General features: G+C 36.0%; 1 protein-coding gene across 1 annotated transcript; it reads left to right on the plus strand.

The window, feature by feature from the left end:
* Positions 1-4083: 4083 nt before the first annotated feature.
* Positions 4084-12006, plus strand: LOC133173338 (uncharacterized). The gene is made up of 5 exons (XM_061308327.1): positions 4084-4143; positions 6882-7407; positions 7573-8729; positions 11121-11220; positions 11323-12006. Exons 2-5 carry the CDS (start codon positions 6886-6888, stop codon positions 11431-11433), a joined length of 1890 nt encoding a protein of 629 aa, XP_061164311.1. The 5' UTR covers positions 4084-4143; positions 6882-6885; the 3' UTR covers positions 11434-12006.
* The last annotated feature ends 4453 nt before the right edge of the window (positions 12007-16459 follow it).

Here is a 16459-nt window from a genome sequence, read left to right on the forward strand (position 1 = left end):
CCATATATATATGTGTTTGTTCATGTGTTATATTTTTTGTTGTTTTGACAGTAATTTCAATGATTGCTGTGAAATCATTAATTTTTGTGGGAGTGTAATTTTCATTGTTTCTGAGGTATGAAGAGACCGCCAAATTCATGTCCACCACGAAATGTAAAATGTCATATACATAACTACTCAATAATTTTTCATCCATGAATTCAAATTCCCACGAGCAAATCATGAAAATTTTACCAAAGAAAAATATGATTTTAAAGTATACATTATTTTTATCATAAAGAGATGGCCAAAAAGTTAAGAATATTAAAAGATATGGTCTTAAAATTGTTGCCATATTACCATTAGATTGTATTACAGCTCTCTCTCTCGCCATCAGATCTATCGATAGAAGCATCATATTAAAGTGCAGTACAGCTTCCGTAGAAGATATACTACTCCAGGTACAGGCTGGATTCAGAAAGGGGAAATCCTGTACACATATTTGTACTTATGCAGCTCCTGGAGCAGTCACGCAAGTGGAACAGCACACCCTACGCTGTACTTGTTGAATTTGAGAAGGCTTCGACAGCTTGCATAGCAAGTCTCTCCGGAAAATCCTGCATCAACAAAGCATCCAACAGAAACTGGTTCACTTCATCCAGTCCTTCTATGAGAATTTTGAGTGCCAATGATAGGGAACAACCAGCTCACGAAGCCTTTTGCAGTGAATACCAGAGTAAAGGAAGGATATCCTGTCACCCATGCTCTTCTTCCTGGTAATCATCTGGGTCATGAAGAACATCACATAAGATAAAGGACAGGGATTGCAGTGGACACTGATGTCAACCCTATATAGGATCTGGATTATGCTGATGACCTTGGCCTCCTATCTATCAGACACCAATATATCCAGCAGAGGACAGAGCATCTCCATGCCACAACTAGTACAATCAGATAAAAGGTCAACATCAAAAAGACACAGGTCTTATACAGTATTTGAGCACCACAAACAACAGCACCCCAGCAATGATCAACATTCAGCCACTAGAGGATGTTGAGGAGTTCATACATGGGAAACAAAGTCACCAAAACAACAATCTGATTAAAATCAGCTGTTCTGATATGCTGCCACTTACTTTCATACAGAACAGCTGATTTTAATCAGATTGCCACAATAAATAATAAACAATAATAAAGAACAATAAACAGAATGTGTTTGTAAAACACTGATGCCCCCGTATGACAGCTCATGGCAAAAGTTAAGTTTCTCAGGAGCAAGTCAAACTCCAAGGTCAGTAGATCAAAATTGTTGGTACTCAAATAAAGGTCTTGTCACTAAGAATACACCTGTGAAATATGAAAGCCTAGCTAGCACCAACTGTTCAATGCGTAGCTATGGCCGACGTTAAAGTTTTGAATTTTCAAAAGTAGGTCAAACTCCAAGGTCAAAATCAATGGTGTACAAGGGAAGTTCTAATTTGTCACAAGGAATACACATATGAAATATGATTTCAAGCCCTACCACCATTCATTCAAAAGTTAAAGTTTTTCAAAAGTAAGTCAAATTCCAAGGTCAAGGACAAAAGGTAATAAACTGTTGGTAGGTATATGGCCAAGGTTAAAGTATTTCAAAATTAGATCAAAGTTCAAGGTAAAAGACTCAAAATTGTTGGTATCCAAAAGAAGTACAAGTTTGTCGCAAGAAACACACATGTATGTGAAATATGATAACTGTAGCCCCAATTTTCAATAGTTATGGCCAAGGTTAAAGTTTTTTTCGAAAGTAGGTCGAACTCCAAGTCAAGATCAAAGGGTCAGAATTGTTGGTATCAAAGGGAACTTCAAGATCTTGTCACAATGATTACACCTGTGAAGTACGAAAGCCCTAGCACCAACCATTCGAAAGTTATAGCCAAGGTTTTATGTTTTAGTAAAATTTTGCAACAGTGGGTCAAACTCCAAGGTTAAGGTTAAGAGGTGAAAAATGTTGGTACCCAAGGAAAGGTCTTGTCGCAGGGAATACACATGTGAAATAAGCCCCAACCAATCAAAAATTATGGGCAAGGTTAAAAATTTTTCGGACAGATAAACAGACGGATGTCGAATCTTGGGCATAAAATTTACAAATGTAAATTAATACCCTGGTTGACATAGTATATTGGGCAAATACAATGCTTGAAAGTGGTCAAGTACAGTTACATGTATATAGCATGTTAATTATTTCTCTTTGTAAGATTCCTTGCTTGGAAAAAGTCATAATATGACCAGATATACTCGAAAGTTATGGGAATAGATTATTTGCTCATGTGACTAAAATAAGTTCAACATGACGTATGATAACATGTCATTTCCTTTAAAGTGGCATCATATTTGCACATTTATAAAAGAACAGAAAGCACGAAGTAAGTATAGGTATTTGGATAAATCTGATCCTTTAGTCAATTTTTTTTTAACCCGTGCTCTGAAAAAGTGATTCCTGAATCGAGCTTAAACTATCGTGTATAAAAAGGCAAAGCAATCATTTTATTACATTTTCAATTTATGATTTATTTATTGAATTTTACAGTGTGAAAGAATATCAAAGAGATACTCTGTCACAGTGTGAAAGAATATCAGAAGTGCGGCAAGACTCGAGATTTTCCTTCCCTTCACAAACAAAGAGTGTTGTAAAAATACTCCCTGGCCTGTTATAAGATAAAATAGTAAATAAACCATCCTGAAAGAGACTAAAACTGCCAATTTTGTTTAAATCCATGTTTACAATGTTTTCAATCTCAAAATCGCTTATAGCTATGCCGTGTAAACCACTCAACTATAAGTCTATAACATCACAACCTATGACATCGTTACAAAAAAGACAGAGGCAAAGGAAAAATGAAAGAAATGTCATTATAAACTTCACTATTTTAATGTAGAATGTGGAATTTATTTCACTCGTGAGACGGATATTTTCAAGTACATGTACATTTAGATTTACTTTTTACGTTCCACTCGTGAAATAAATTCCAAACATTGAATATCCTTTATGTTGTACATGTTTTAGAGACGGATAAACTTACACATATGTTTGATGGTATGCGTCCTTAGTATTGTCATCCATGCAAGTTCAATAAAACATAAGAGTTATAGCTGCTGATGAGAAACCCAATATTGAATAAGGTCACTCATCTAGACAAAATAAGATATATATAATCTTATATACAATTGTATGTAACTTGCAGCTAGTATCCCAAACCCATATTTCGTATCTGTATAAAGTACAAATGGACGGATAGTTTATTAACCACATCTCTTCGGTATTAGAAATCAAGAGAGAGAGAGAGAGAGAGAGAGAGAGAGAGAATACGAACATATAACTTTAAAGTTCTGCACAGATAAATATTTGAGGTATAGCTTTATGTCAGAAACGTAAAATCCAACCCAATGGTGAAATGCTCTTTAAGTCAAAATCTGTAATTTAAGTTCACTAACAACCTTAAATGATAAGTTGTCAAGTTCATGAAACAGCCATCAAATTAAAGCAAAATGCAAGATTTGATTTTTCCGTTCCATTATGAAACATAACCTTTGAATACAAATATCAGGTAAACTCAATCCTGCATTTTCTTCAACGACGATGCTACTAACAGCAGTGAATCAAGAGCAAATGAAAATACATTTACTGATGTAGTTCATGTAAGCAATTAACAGCGATGAAACAACGACAAAAACATAACGCCAGAACAAAACGTCACTACAACTATCAATTGAAATATGCAAAAAACAAAGATTTGCAATCCTGGTAACAGTTTTTTTTGTTCAAATTCATTTGAATTTGTGGGAAGTTAATAAAAAGATGGGTTTTTTTTATAACGGGATTTTTTTCTTACGAGGAAAGACGCTTTATACATTGTGATAGGGTGATAAATTATTACTTCGTCATTCTTATATCGCACAAAAGACACAAATAGAGCGTGATTTCAACTCTTCTTAAGTTGCATACGTTTATTTAAATGCTGTACATGTAATGTATTCAATAGTTTAATTTGAAAAAAACACGTCATATATTAAACTGTCTGTTTTGTAGTACTTCTAAAAGAGCAAAGTTTGAAATTATACCATGGAAACTAATGACGATAATGGAAATATTGGAAAATCTTCAGTGTCCTGGCAAGTGACGCAGAGGTAGGAAGTTATAAACTTTGTGATATTTCTTTTTCCTCAAGTTCTCCATGAGCGTTCAGGGAAAATTAAAAAATGACTCGCAAGCCAGGTGACTCGTCATTAATTTAATCAACTGTACTTTATGATTATTTATTATTAATACATTCAGTTGTATTAAAAACCTTACTGTCAATGTATAAACATCTAAAGAACAATATAGTCATGTATTAGAATTCCTATATAGAGAAGCGACCTATTTCTACTGACCCTTTAAGCTGATATTTGTACTTTAAAAAGGGCAAAGAAACTAGGGTGTTGGCGCACAAATGCAGTGCTTTCTAACACAATTTAAAAAAAAAACTTGCCATAGCTAAAAGCAATCTTAAACGTATTTTACGTTACGACATCTTATGTTGAGTCAAAGAAAAAAAATTAAACATGAAATTTTAGTCTCTTTTTTTTTAATAAGTTTTTCATTGTATTGTGAATTTCCATTAAAACGCATAATTACATGTCAATGTGTTGTTGTTAAATGTGCACATAATGCGGGATAACTTGTGAAACTTGATTGAAAAATAGAGAGAGAAGGGGGGGGGTTACTTGCGACAATAACACAAAATGTGTAAGTGAAACACTAATGCCTCCGTCTAGCAAAATAAAAGTTTTTCAAATGTAGGTCAAACGTCAAGGTAACGATTTCAAAATGTTGGTACCCAAAGAAAGTCTGGTCACAAGGAACAGTCAATACATATGTGAAATTTGAAAGTCTTAACACCAACAATTCAGAAAATATGGCCAAGGTTATAATTTTTCAAAAGTAGGTCAAACTCCAAGGTCATGTAAGAAAATGTTGGTAACAAAAGAAAGGTCTGGTCACGTGAAATACACATTTGAAATAAAAAAAGCCCTAGCATCAACCGTTCAAAAATTATGGTGAATATGGTCAAGGTTAAAGTTTTTCAAAAGTAGGTCAAACTTCAAGGACAAGGTCAAAAGATCAAATATGTTGGTACCCAAAGAAAGGTCTTGTCACAAGGAATACACAAGTGAAATAAGAAAGCCCTAGCACCATTCAAAAGTTATGGCCAAGGATAAAGTTTTTGCGGACAAACAGACAGACAGACAGGCGGACGGACAGATCAAAAACTATATGCCTCCGAATCTTTGGCTGCGGGAACATAAAATATTTATCCATTTAAATTATTGTTTCATATAACCCTGAAAATAAGAACCAGTTTCACTTTATTGTATAAGAACAACGTCTCATTTGACATGAGAACTGCTGATCAGTGTGTCAATTGTGACATAAAACTCCTAACGTGGAATTAAAAAAAGTGCACTTTATATTTCTTTTATGACATAATCGACATTTTTTAGAACGATATTAAAAGAATTTTTTCCTTCATTAAATCAATCTAAATATGAAATACATATACTTGGAAAAAAGCATGTCTTTCTAAGGGAAGTCGATGTACATTCTACTAATTCATCGTAACTCTTGGCAAAATAGTGACTGCAAATTTGCAAGAAATTGACTTTCATAGATACAGCCATATTTTTTACTTTAATTTCTGAGAAAGCCTCTTATTGTCCTCTGTTTTTTATCGTAATAAACAGGAAAAAAAAACTTCGTAATCCCATCGAATTTATCTACTAATATTTAAGTATTGCTTTTAACGGTAGCTCACTGTCGGACTAATTAAAGGTAGATTGATCGGTGTAGATTTAGAATCAACAATGTGTTCAGTACATGTATTATCCAGTGGCGAAACATTTTTTTATCAATAAAAATGAGCAATGGCCACATCTGCTGGAAAAACACCTGAGGCAGATCAGTTTCAAACACTCCTAAAAGAAGTCGAAATAGGCAAAAGTTATATTTTTTCCTAGCACCATTCAAAAGTTATGGCCAAGGATAAAGTTTTTGCGGACAAACAGACAGACAGACAGGCGGACGGACAGATAAAAACTATATGCCTCCGAATCTTTGTCTACGGGAAAATAAACATGGACCATGGACCACAAGGCTCACTTGAGTCACTTTGGCCCTACTGTTCTTCATAAGCAGAATCCGTTTGAATTTCCCTCTTAAATTTTATAAGATTCTGACTCCAAATTATGGACTATAAGAAGCCATGATTTAATAAAAGTTCGGATGCACACAATATTGGGATGCTTCAATATCTGTACGATCAAAATGGTCCTGCTTTTCTGGATAACATTTTTTTCTATAACATGCATTTTGTAAAATTTGGGTCTTTGACTTCGGCCCAACCCCACACCAAGGGCTCATAATTATAATAAAAAAAATTATTCCACATAACTTACTTATGTTTTTCTTATGAATATGGATTAGGGTGGTCTTGGCACTATTGAAAAGATTTCGAGATAAATAAAATCTAGTACATAAGTAAACAAAACCGTTGAACATAATTCTTATTTATTTGAGTTGCCATAGCTAGTAGGATTCATGTCCAGGTTCTGCTTTTCTCTCTTATTGTAGGATTGTAGGACAAACGAGATGAGCTACAGTTTCAGTCTCGTCAGAGACTTCTGATTGAAGTAAATGGTCACAAATGATCTTTTAATTGTATTTTTAAAGTTTACAAAATAAACAAATATTATAAGAATGCATCTATTAATTTTTTTTCAGAAGTAGTTTAATAAATAAATAAAATAAATGAAAACCTCGTAGAAAAATACATTTACCTCTTCGTACAAATCCGGAAGCCTTTCAATTTATAATACTTTTTTTGAAGTGTCATGCAATGTGATGATTCTGCTAGAGATACGTCAACCATTCCCAGAAAATCCAGCACCTGTCGCAGAATTGCCAGGAAGATATGTGCTGTTCTCTTCACTTTTGTCTTGTTCCAAATTGTCTTGCTTTCGACAAGAATCTCACGAATCCTCATCCACTTAATGATTTGGAAGTTGAATCCACCACAGGTTAATACAACCACAACTTTAACCAGATTAGGGGGGCTTGTGCATCTAGTGGAAAAGAGAGCGTACCCTGTCTTAAATTGCAGTGCAGACAATTTCACAGCATCTCTTTGTGATTCTGGATATATCAGAAAAACTGAAATACCTAAAGCATGGGAATGTCCCCCGAAAAACTTTATTTCTTGTCAGTTAGTGGAAGACATACCATCTGTAAATGTGATGTGGGTTTGGGGTCTTGTTAGTGTCATTGCCGTACCCGATCTTTGCACAGTAATATATTCCATTTGGCGAATACGTTTCAAGGAAACTGATGCATTTGACATCCGAATGCTTTTCTTGGTGAGTTGAGATAGACTCTATGTGTGCTTTATAATCAAACAAATACGTGATTTTACCATTGTAACACATTAAAAATCATATATATATATTCAATATTTTGTGTTTAAAGTTAAGTCCAAGACAATTGGACTGGTTCAGTTAATCAAGAATTTGTTTTAATTTCAGAGTCTGGCAGTGGAAACATTTCATTCGACTGGTCTCTGTCTTTTGGTGTTTTTAGTGTTACCCGCGTTTGACCCCCTCACTGCCTCAGTTTTGTCACACCTTCTTGTCTTTGCTCCAGTTATTTTAAATTTCCTCAGCAAATCCAAATACCCAAGGGTGTGTTTTGCAGGCAAGGGAAATGAGCAAAAAGTCCGGATGACGATCAATAGCAGCACTTCAAGAAGCGACAGGGAAATTAAACTTGACAAAGTAGATGAAATTACAAGAAGTGAATCTGAAAGCAGTGAAAACTTCAGCAAAGCGTCCTCTGTGAAAGAAATTACAAACAACAAGATTGTCTCAAGCATCGTAAGAGTCTTCAGTATTTTAAGTCTGCTGATGGCGTATGGGTTCAGCATTGGTTATATCAACGAGAAAGCAGGCGACAATGTTGAGAGTGGGACAATTAGTGCATTACTGATTGTGTCGTCAGTTCTGGTTTCCTTCAATTATTGGGAAAACTTCTTGATTTTCAGTTCGCCAATAGGTAGAGTAGGGGAGAAATCTAGCGGCAATTGCTGCAAAACTATAAAGCTGAAATCTTTTCTTTCCAAATACACTCGGTCAAAGAAAGAAAAAGTTTTAATTTTAACAATGTTATGGAAAATTACACTGACTGTTGTTTTTCCATATATGATATTTTCATTGCGGTCAAGTGGCAAATCAATAAATGTAGCAAAAGCTATATCCTTCATGGGTTCTGCGAAGATCAGAACCCTAACCGGAGAAGTCGTTTTAGAATCACGATCTTACATTTCTTACGGATGTCACAGAAATGATGTTGGGATACTGCTTCTCATTACAAATATCCTTGGATTTATTTGTTTCCTGAGTACACGATTTGCATGTAGAGTTAACCTCCAAATGGTATGTTTTTCCGTACCCCTCATGATGAGTTTGATTGCAACACCTTTTGTATTCATTCCAGTAATAAAGTATCCCCTGGACTTGACGGCGGACTTTTGCAATGTGGCACAGCCTTTATGGGGATTTAAAGTAGATACTATAGGACCAATAATGCTTCTAATGTTTGCCGGGGTGTTTGGATCTATCACGTGCATTTTACTGACACTGTACATATGGAGAAACAGTGCATCAATATTGGACAAAAACGGAAGGTAAGATGGAATCTCAGGCCCGTAGGAAGCAATTTCGGGGGGGGGGGGGGGGGGGAGGGGGCACAACCAAACATTTTCAGTTTGGGAGGGCACGACCAAATAATTCAAATTTCCTTGACAAACAAAAAAAGGTCATCAGATGTTACTATTATTGAGAGGGTACAACCATATAGTAGCTATGTTTTCTATATAGTATTCTATATATCGCCAAAATTATTGGTTTCTACGAACATGGATCTTGCTAGATCATTGAAACTTAGTGCTGGTAACAAAAGGGAAAAACTCAGCCGGATAACCGCTACTGTTTAACGTGGATGAAAACTTTTTACAACTCGTTTTTGATTTTCTTAGAATAGATATAATTTATATTTCAAATTCTTGCCTTTTTAGGATAACATTGGATACATTGATGGGAAGGTGTTAATAAATTAGTTTACTAAATGTAACTTAAACAGGGATTATGACCGTATATATGGATAAGAAAATTTAAAGGAATAAAACATATGTACGAAACGAAAAAAAAAAAAAAAAAAAAGAAGTGAAGGGAATTGAGTGGACTTTTGTTTTGAAACGATATCCACGACACGCAAACTGTTTGAAATGCTTTATCTATTATGTCCGTGTGTTCACATTTTTGGGGAAAATTTGTTATTAACCTACAAGGATTATCCAAGAAGCCAAAGGACCAAAAGAAGTTTACATGTACATATGTCATTTATTTAAACTGGAAAAGTTTAAACTAAAAGTTAAGACATCCCTTTTACTCTGTGTATTTGTGTTCTTCAAAAAATACTAATTAAAAAAAAAAAACAATTAAAAATTGAGAAATATGTCAACGGACATGAATGCACCGCTCAGGGCTCATTAGTAATGTAGCATGAAAAGAAATGTACCTTGCTTCTTCGTTTAAGATTAGGATAGTGAGGATTAGTAAGGTGAAGGTCACAGGGATGGTTAAGATCAGAAAATTATGACACAATTGAATAGCCTCTCCAATATTTATTAGTGTATGACTTTTGATGAAAATATCTTGAAAAGTTTCTTGGAAAATGATTTTTAAACACAAGATAAAAAATTGGATACAATTGATAAGTTCTCACTAATATGTAACAGTACATGTGTGTAGATAAAAAAAAATATGTAAAATAATTTCTTTGAAACTGAGATAAATGAAAAATAAAGAAAAGTAAGGTCAAGGTCATACATTTTGGAAACAGTTGAATAGTTCTCACTAATATGAATCAGTAAATATGTCTAGATAAAAATATCCGGAATAGTGTCTTTAAAATTGAGCAAAAAGAAATTTAAGAAATCAAAGTCGGGGTCACAGCGAAGGTCAAGGTAAAAAAAAAATTGATGCAGTTTTAAGAGCTTTTTCCAGTATGATCAGCATAGTTTCTTTGAAATTGATCTAACACAAATTTAAGAATAGTAAGGTAAAGGTCAAAGGGAAGGTCAAGGTAAAAAAAATTTGATGCATTTGAATAGCTCTCAATAATATGTATCAGCATATGAAGTTTCATAAAAATGATTTGTTTATTTGAAACCGAGCTAAATGCAAATAAGAGAAAGACGTCAAAATCAAAGGTCAAATGTTTTTATGCATTTCAATTGCACTCACTGAAGTTTGAGAAAAATAAACATGTCTTGAACTTAGCTATATGCAAATTTAAGAAAAGTGAGATCAATTTCAAAGGGAAGATCGAGGTAAAAAATTATTGATACAATTGAATCGATCTCGCAAATATGAATCAGGATATGAAGATTGATAAAATTATCTTGAATATTTTCTTTGAAACTGAGCTAATTTATTACATATTTAAGAAAAGTAAGGTCAAGGTCAAAGGAAAGGTAAAAAAAAGTGTTGATGCAGTTAATATGTATCAGCATATGAAGTTTGATAAACATGCCCTGAAAAATTTCTTTAATCGATTGATTGTTGTTTAACGTCCCATTCGAGAATTTTTCACTCAAGTAGAGACGTCACCGTATATGCCTGAAAGGCTTCAAATTTAGACCTATACTCGACACTCAGGGCCACTGAGCAGTGGGGGTTCTTTATTTTGCCAACGCCTGCAGTGACACGGATCTCGGTTTTTAAGGTCTCCTCCGAAAGACCCATGACTTTCACTTCCTAATGCTGGGCGTTTGGCGAAGGAACAATCACCACTGAATCACTACCTATACTTAGGTTTGACACAGCGCGGCGAACAAGAATCGAACCCGGGCCTCTCGATCACGAAGCGAGCGCCCTACCACTATCACAACTTTATGAAATGTTTTGAATAGTCTTACTATATTGGTGGCATTTGCCCGGTGGATATATTTATGCCAAGACAATCGATGTATCAGAGTAAAATAATATACACCATGCATTTTTTTTTCAATCAGGCAATTTGTAAAACCGTCATATTGTGGAATATTTCTCGACCTTTCCTTGCTACTCACAAGAAATCAAGATATTGAACAAACAGCAGAAAAAACGAAAAAGGTGAATATATATATATATATACTCAACTTAAGTTGAACATTTTTAACACACGTGTATACTTACCGCTAATTTGTCTAACATCATGCGTGCATTTCATTCCAGGGAGAAGAACAAAGTCCTAAGGAGGAAAAGTCGTATTATCCATTTGTGTACTTACAGTATATGATGAGGGATAAACTTACAAAATCCCGAAATTATGAAACAAACTTCTGAGAACTGTGTCCGTTTGTTGCATTTAGTTAATATGTATATAAATGTATCATAATTTTTTTTTCAAATGGTTAAAAATGAAAATACACATTCCTATTTTTTTTTAAATTAATTTCTTTCCATGCAAAAATATTATAAAGAAATGTATAGGAGATAAAATACTAAGTTTAGGTAACGAGCTGTTTACATATATGATTTTTCCTCTCAGTCGTTGATTTGAATGTTACATACATCGTGGTGTAGTAAACAAATTCTTTTGTGCGATATTGGAGCGTGGTTTAAATGTTGGAAATATGAACTATATACATGTATACAACATAATATTGTCTACTCATACAATTATTACATAGAAGTATTATTTTAGAGTTTATAAACGTATACAATTAAAAACTCTTGAAGTACAATTGTAGCACCATGTCAAAATCATACGTTTTTGTAAAATGTGTTAGATATTTTGTTATATAGAGAAACAGACAGTCGGAATTACATACTTTGTTTACATCAGAAATTATTATACCTGATTATATAGTATGAATACCTGGTACAAAAATCATTAAAAATATATTTGAAAAAGAATATCCTCCTCGAGGTAGCAGATCGATATATAGTTCTTTCAGTCCCTAGCAGAACCATGGGGTCTAGGAGCAGACTAGGCCCCTAAATGCACGACATGCATGTCCAACCTATAGCCCCCAACTATGTGTCAAATAACTTCATTGCATTGTTAACGGCCTGGGGAAGTCAACGGCTACGGAAGGAAATTCGTGTAGATGAGCTCTATTGCAAGGGAAAGCAGTAATCTAGGGGAAGGAAAACACCAACATAAAAGCACTGGTCCTCCGAGATCAGTACTAGTATGCTGGCCAGCAATCCTAACATGAAAAAATCTTAACCAGGAAACAAAACGGTGGAAGAAGAATGAATTTCAGACGATAAGAATTGAACAAGAAACAGATAAGAAAAAAATTTAAGAGGCTAAAAGATCTGCCCCAAGCAGAATATCAGGACATAGCCAAGGAGGAAAAAAGGTGTGCAGACAAGAGGGCACACACGGAAAAACTAGCTAATGAAGCAGAACAAGTAGCTTCCGAACAAGGCATACAGAAACTCTATCGAATAATAAAAAAACACTAGCTTCCATTCGTCAGACTTGAGTCCGCCACACCCTCTGCCTGGTTACAACGTCTTTAAATGGTGGCCAACATTCCCTGGATGTTTCGACCCCCAGACCACGACATCCTCCAGTTGGTCAGCAATGGTGGCCATACCACTACTCCTTGGTTCGAGACAACCAGCTCGGCTCCTCTCGTTTGTGCCATACCTAGCATATCATTTTCCGCTGCCTCTGTCAGTTGTTATATAGCAGATTTCCGCAATAAAGACACCATTCTAAAGTCTGGAACACCTTTTACATTGACTGGACATGGAAACCCTCTCACACAACCTCGACAGAAAACATCCTTGACTTCCAACCCTTCTCCATGCATTTGCCATTAAGTCTGCATACTTTAATCTCTTCCTATTCCTAAGTCATCAGTGTTCCTTCCATGTAATTGTCAATTCTTTGACTACCAGAGTCCTGGTCTGATTGGACCATAGTCTCTCAGTCTGGTCGCAATGGTGTAACTACCTCTGAAAAGAAAAGATTCCTCCATCAAGATCCACCCTGTTTCCAGTATCCTCCTCCTATGTCAAGCACCGATAAAATCCATCCTTTGTCTTGCACCCTACCTGACGAAGTTGATGAAATCAGACTTCTTGCTGCTGTTCCTCTTTCTTGTTTTCTCCTTCACCACCACATCAGTCAGTTCCCTAAGATTTTATCATGTCTCCACATGTACCGGCCTTACATCACTGCAACCGAGCACGCAGATAAGATGTGGGCTATGGTACCCCTTTTCCTACAAAGCTTGCACTCAGGCTCTTCAGTAAGTCACCACTGTTGTAGATTGGCTGTGGAAGGTAGTGTATCATACACCGATCCCGATGGCAGTAAAAACGCAATTCTGAATTGATCCATCTTCCATATGTCAGAGATTTCATGTTTCTAGTGGAAGCTCCCATTTCATCCAAACCCCCTGCCTGCCGATGTTCTTCTAGCATCTTCAACCTCTCTTCACTTTTCCCTGAACCATGCTCCTCCTCTCGGTCTTATCAGCCTTGGTCCATTCCTGGAAATCCGTTCTCTGCCTTTGAACTTCTTGCCAATTATGCCCCACAATTTTAGCATGTTTTTTGCTTGATCTACTACTGAAACTGCCGACACTTGGCCCTGACCTTGGCTGTTTACAGCATCATGGACTTTTTGGTCAAATGAGTCTCGTAAGGTCATCACTAGTCTGTTTTAGCCACCTGGTTCCCTCTAATTACCGATGAAAGGGGTAATTGGATTTGAGAGGTCTTCCTATAGAGTCCAATTGAAGTAACCCTTGGTGGAACTCCTAATCATTTTCGGCAAGCCATTCACAGCTTTCTCCAAACCCTCTACTACTGTCATGGGCACCTCATAAATCAGCAACAACCACATCAGTCTCGGCAGGATTACATGGTGGTAAATCTAGGCTTTGTACTTTCCTGATAGATCGCTCTTGTCGACTTTTTTCCAGCAATAATGTTACATTAGGCTTTAGTTCCGTTGACTGGTTACTGTCTTTTAGTGATGAATCGAGCCACTTCCCAAAGCATTTTATACGGTTATCAACTGTCGTTAGAATCTTTTAACTTTGGACTTTTATCATTTTGATTTCTTTATTTTAAACGGCATGCGTTCCCAAGTTACAGTATCCTCCAATGAAGTTTAAACCCATTGCTTGTATGTGTGTATGGCTGTAAAAGGTGAAATAAGGTAAATTCTTTATCCACACCTCTGGCACTCTTCCCCTTTTCCAGATGAGTCAGCACAGTGTACATAATTTCGAGCCTTTTTTAACGATGGATGTTATCTGCTTCCATAATGGTTCGTTGCTATCTAATTCTGTTTCTGGTGATTCCTCTACAACATTCCTCGGACATAGTCCGATCTATGTATGTGGGTCTGAATCGGTTTCCCTCAGATGTCACTTTACTTTCTCTCTCGAGCATCACAATATGCCGGACCGTTTTTTGCCTAGCGACTCCTTTATTTTAACCTGAATGGACCTTTCACAATACGTGCCCTGTCTCCAGTGCTTCGCCTCTTCATCCTCCGTGTGCTCTCTGCTCATCTCAGTCTTGTAAGCTGTGATCTAAAATCATCGTTCAGTATATATAACTATTCCCCTTTTCTGCACTTCTGAAGCCATCTTGAATAGCTTGTTCGAGTTGTTTCAGTTTTTCACGACACTTCCTGATCCTGGCCTTTCTCCTGTTGTTACCTTTATAAGTGCTCTTGATTTTTTAGCTTCCTCAATGCAAAATTCCGTTCCTTCCATGCAGGTGGATTTGGAGATGAGCCTCCAAATCCAAATCGAAGAAATTGTATCCGTTTTATGTTGATTGAATGCGTGCGATGACCGACAACCACACCAGCATTTAGGAAAATTATCGCTGTAGTGAATCCTACTATGACACTGAAATAAATTTAAAGGTTAGAGTACAGAAACAGGTGCTGAAGTGGGTGATGTATTTTTTCCAAGATGACAGCGTACATGCCTTGTATATAGAGTTTATAATTATATATATATATATATATATATATATATATATATATATATATATATATATATATATATATATATATAGGTATGGTACGTTTTTTTAAACATGGTATTTCTTGCCTGAAAGTGTCAAAATATTTATTTTGAAACAACTTTTTAAGTGTTTTAAAAGTAGAATCAAAATTATACTAGTTTATTGTACAATGTCGTCATTTAACAAAACCGGAAGACAAGCCCCTATGATCGATACAATGACATTGTTAGCAAATACAATCTAGATCTATAATTAAGTCGAATGTTGACTGGCGTATTTCATACAAATTTTTACACAGAATATTGTCTACGAATTTTTCCGTTTGCACGATCATGACGAGGAGAACACAGCGTGTGCGACAGGGGATGCTTAGTCCTCCGTGGCACCTGATCCCACCTCTGCTCCCAGTTTGTATTGTTTCAATGGACTCTTGAGCTTGATTACTGTTCGTTATCTTTATATTTATGTATTCACCCCTCGAAAACCATGGCTGCGCCTCGGTTGATAATATCATTGCAGTCTCTATACTTTTAGACAATGCAACAAACCATTTACATCATTCATTTTCTCTCTCAAAAAAGCATCAGTTTGGTACTGATGTATCACCAGATTAGTTAAAGCATATACAATAATTTATAAATGTATGAACTGGACAGATCTCACAGCCGAACAGAAATGAATCGATCACATACGATGGATAAACTAGGCGGCCTACATTGCCTTGAACAGTTGAAGAAAGATTTTTTTAATCATTGTTGGATGTTCACGGCCTGACTTATGATTCTAGTTGAAAAGGTGGAACACCAGATAAAGAACCCACGTCACCATGCAATGTATAAACCTATTCTCTTTAGAGAAGTGGACAGGCTTTCACCTACATCCACATCTCTTCTAAACCGAGAATACCGTTCACGGTAGCTCAGTCGGTAGAGCGCTCGCTCCGTGATCGGGGGGTCGTGAGTTCGAATCTCGGCCGCGACAGACCTAAGTCGATAAAAAATAGGTAGCAACTGTTCCTTCGCCATGCGCTCGGCACTTTGAAGTGAAAGTTCCGGGTCCTTCGGATGAGACCTTAAAAACCGAGGCCCCGTGTCACGGCAGGCGTTGGCACGATAAAGATCCCTCACTGCTCAATGGCCCTGAGTGCCGAGTAAAGGTCAAAATTTGAAGCCCTTCACCGGTATATGGTGACGTCTCTATATGAGTGAAAAATTCTCGAATGGGACGTAAAACAATATACAATCAATCAATCAATCTAAACCGAGAAAAGATTGTCGAAACAGTTCGAGAACGAATTAATATTTTCGTAGTGACAACCACATGTGTGTGTGCGTCTTCAAAAAACACAAAAACTAGTGTG

Source organism: Saccostrea echinata, unplaced genomic scaffold (genome assembly GCF_033153115.1).
Source record: "Saccostrea echinata isolate AGI-Se365-2 ecotype Australia unplaced genomic scaffold, CSIRO_AGI_Sech_v1 ptg000056l, whole genome shotgun sequence".
NCBI classification, from domain to species: domain Eukaryota; kingdom Metazoa; phylum Mollusca; class Bivalvia; order Ostreida; family Ostreidae; genus Saccostrea; species Saccostrea echinata.

What these genes read in the sequence shown, in the direction of transcription:
- LOC133173338 (XM_061308327.1), top strand. Translation starts at nt 6,886, where the DNA reads ATGCAATGTGATGATTCTGCTAGAGATACGTCAACCATTCCCAGAAAA. An exon ending in ACATCCGAATGCTTTTCTTG is followed by an intron (nt 7,408 to 7,572) that starts GTGAGTTGAGAT and finishes TTTTAATTTCAG; the next exon opens with AGTCTGGCAGTGGAAACATT. An exon ending in ATATTGGACAAAAACGGAAG is followed by an intron (nt 8,730 to 11,120) that starts GTAAGATGGAAT and finishes TTTTTCAATCAG; the next exon opens with GCAATTTGTAAAACCGTCAT.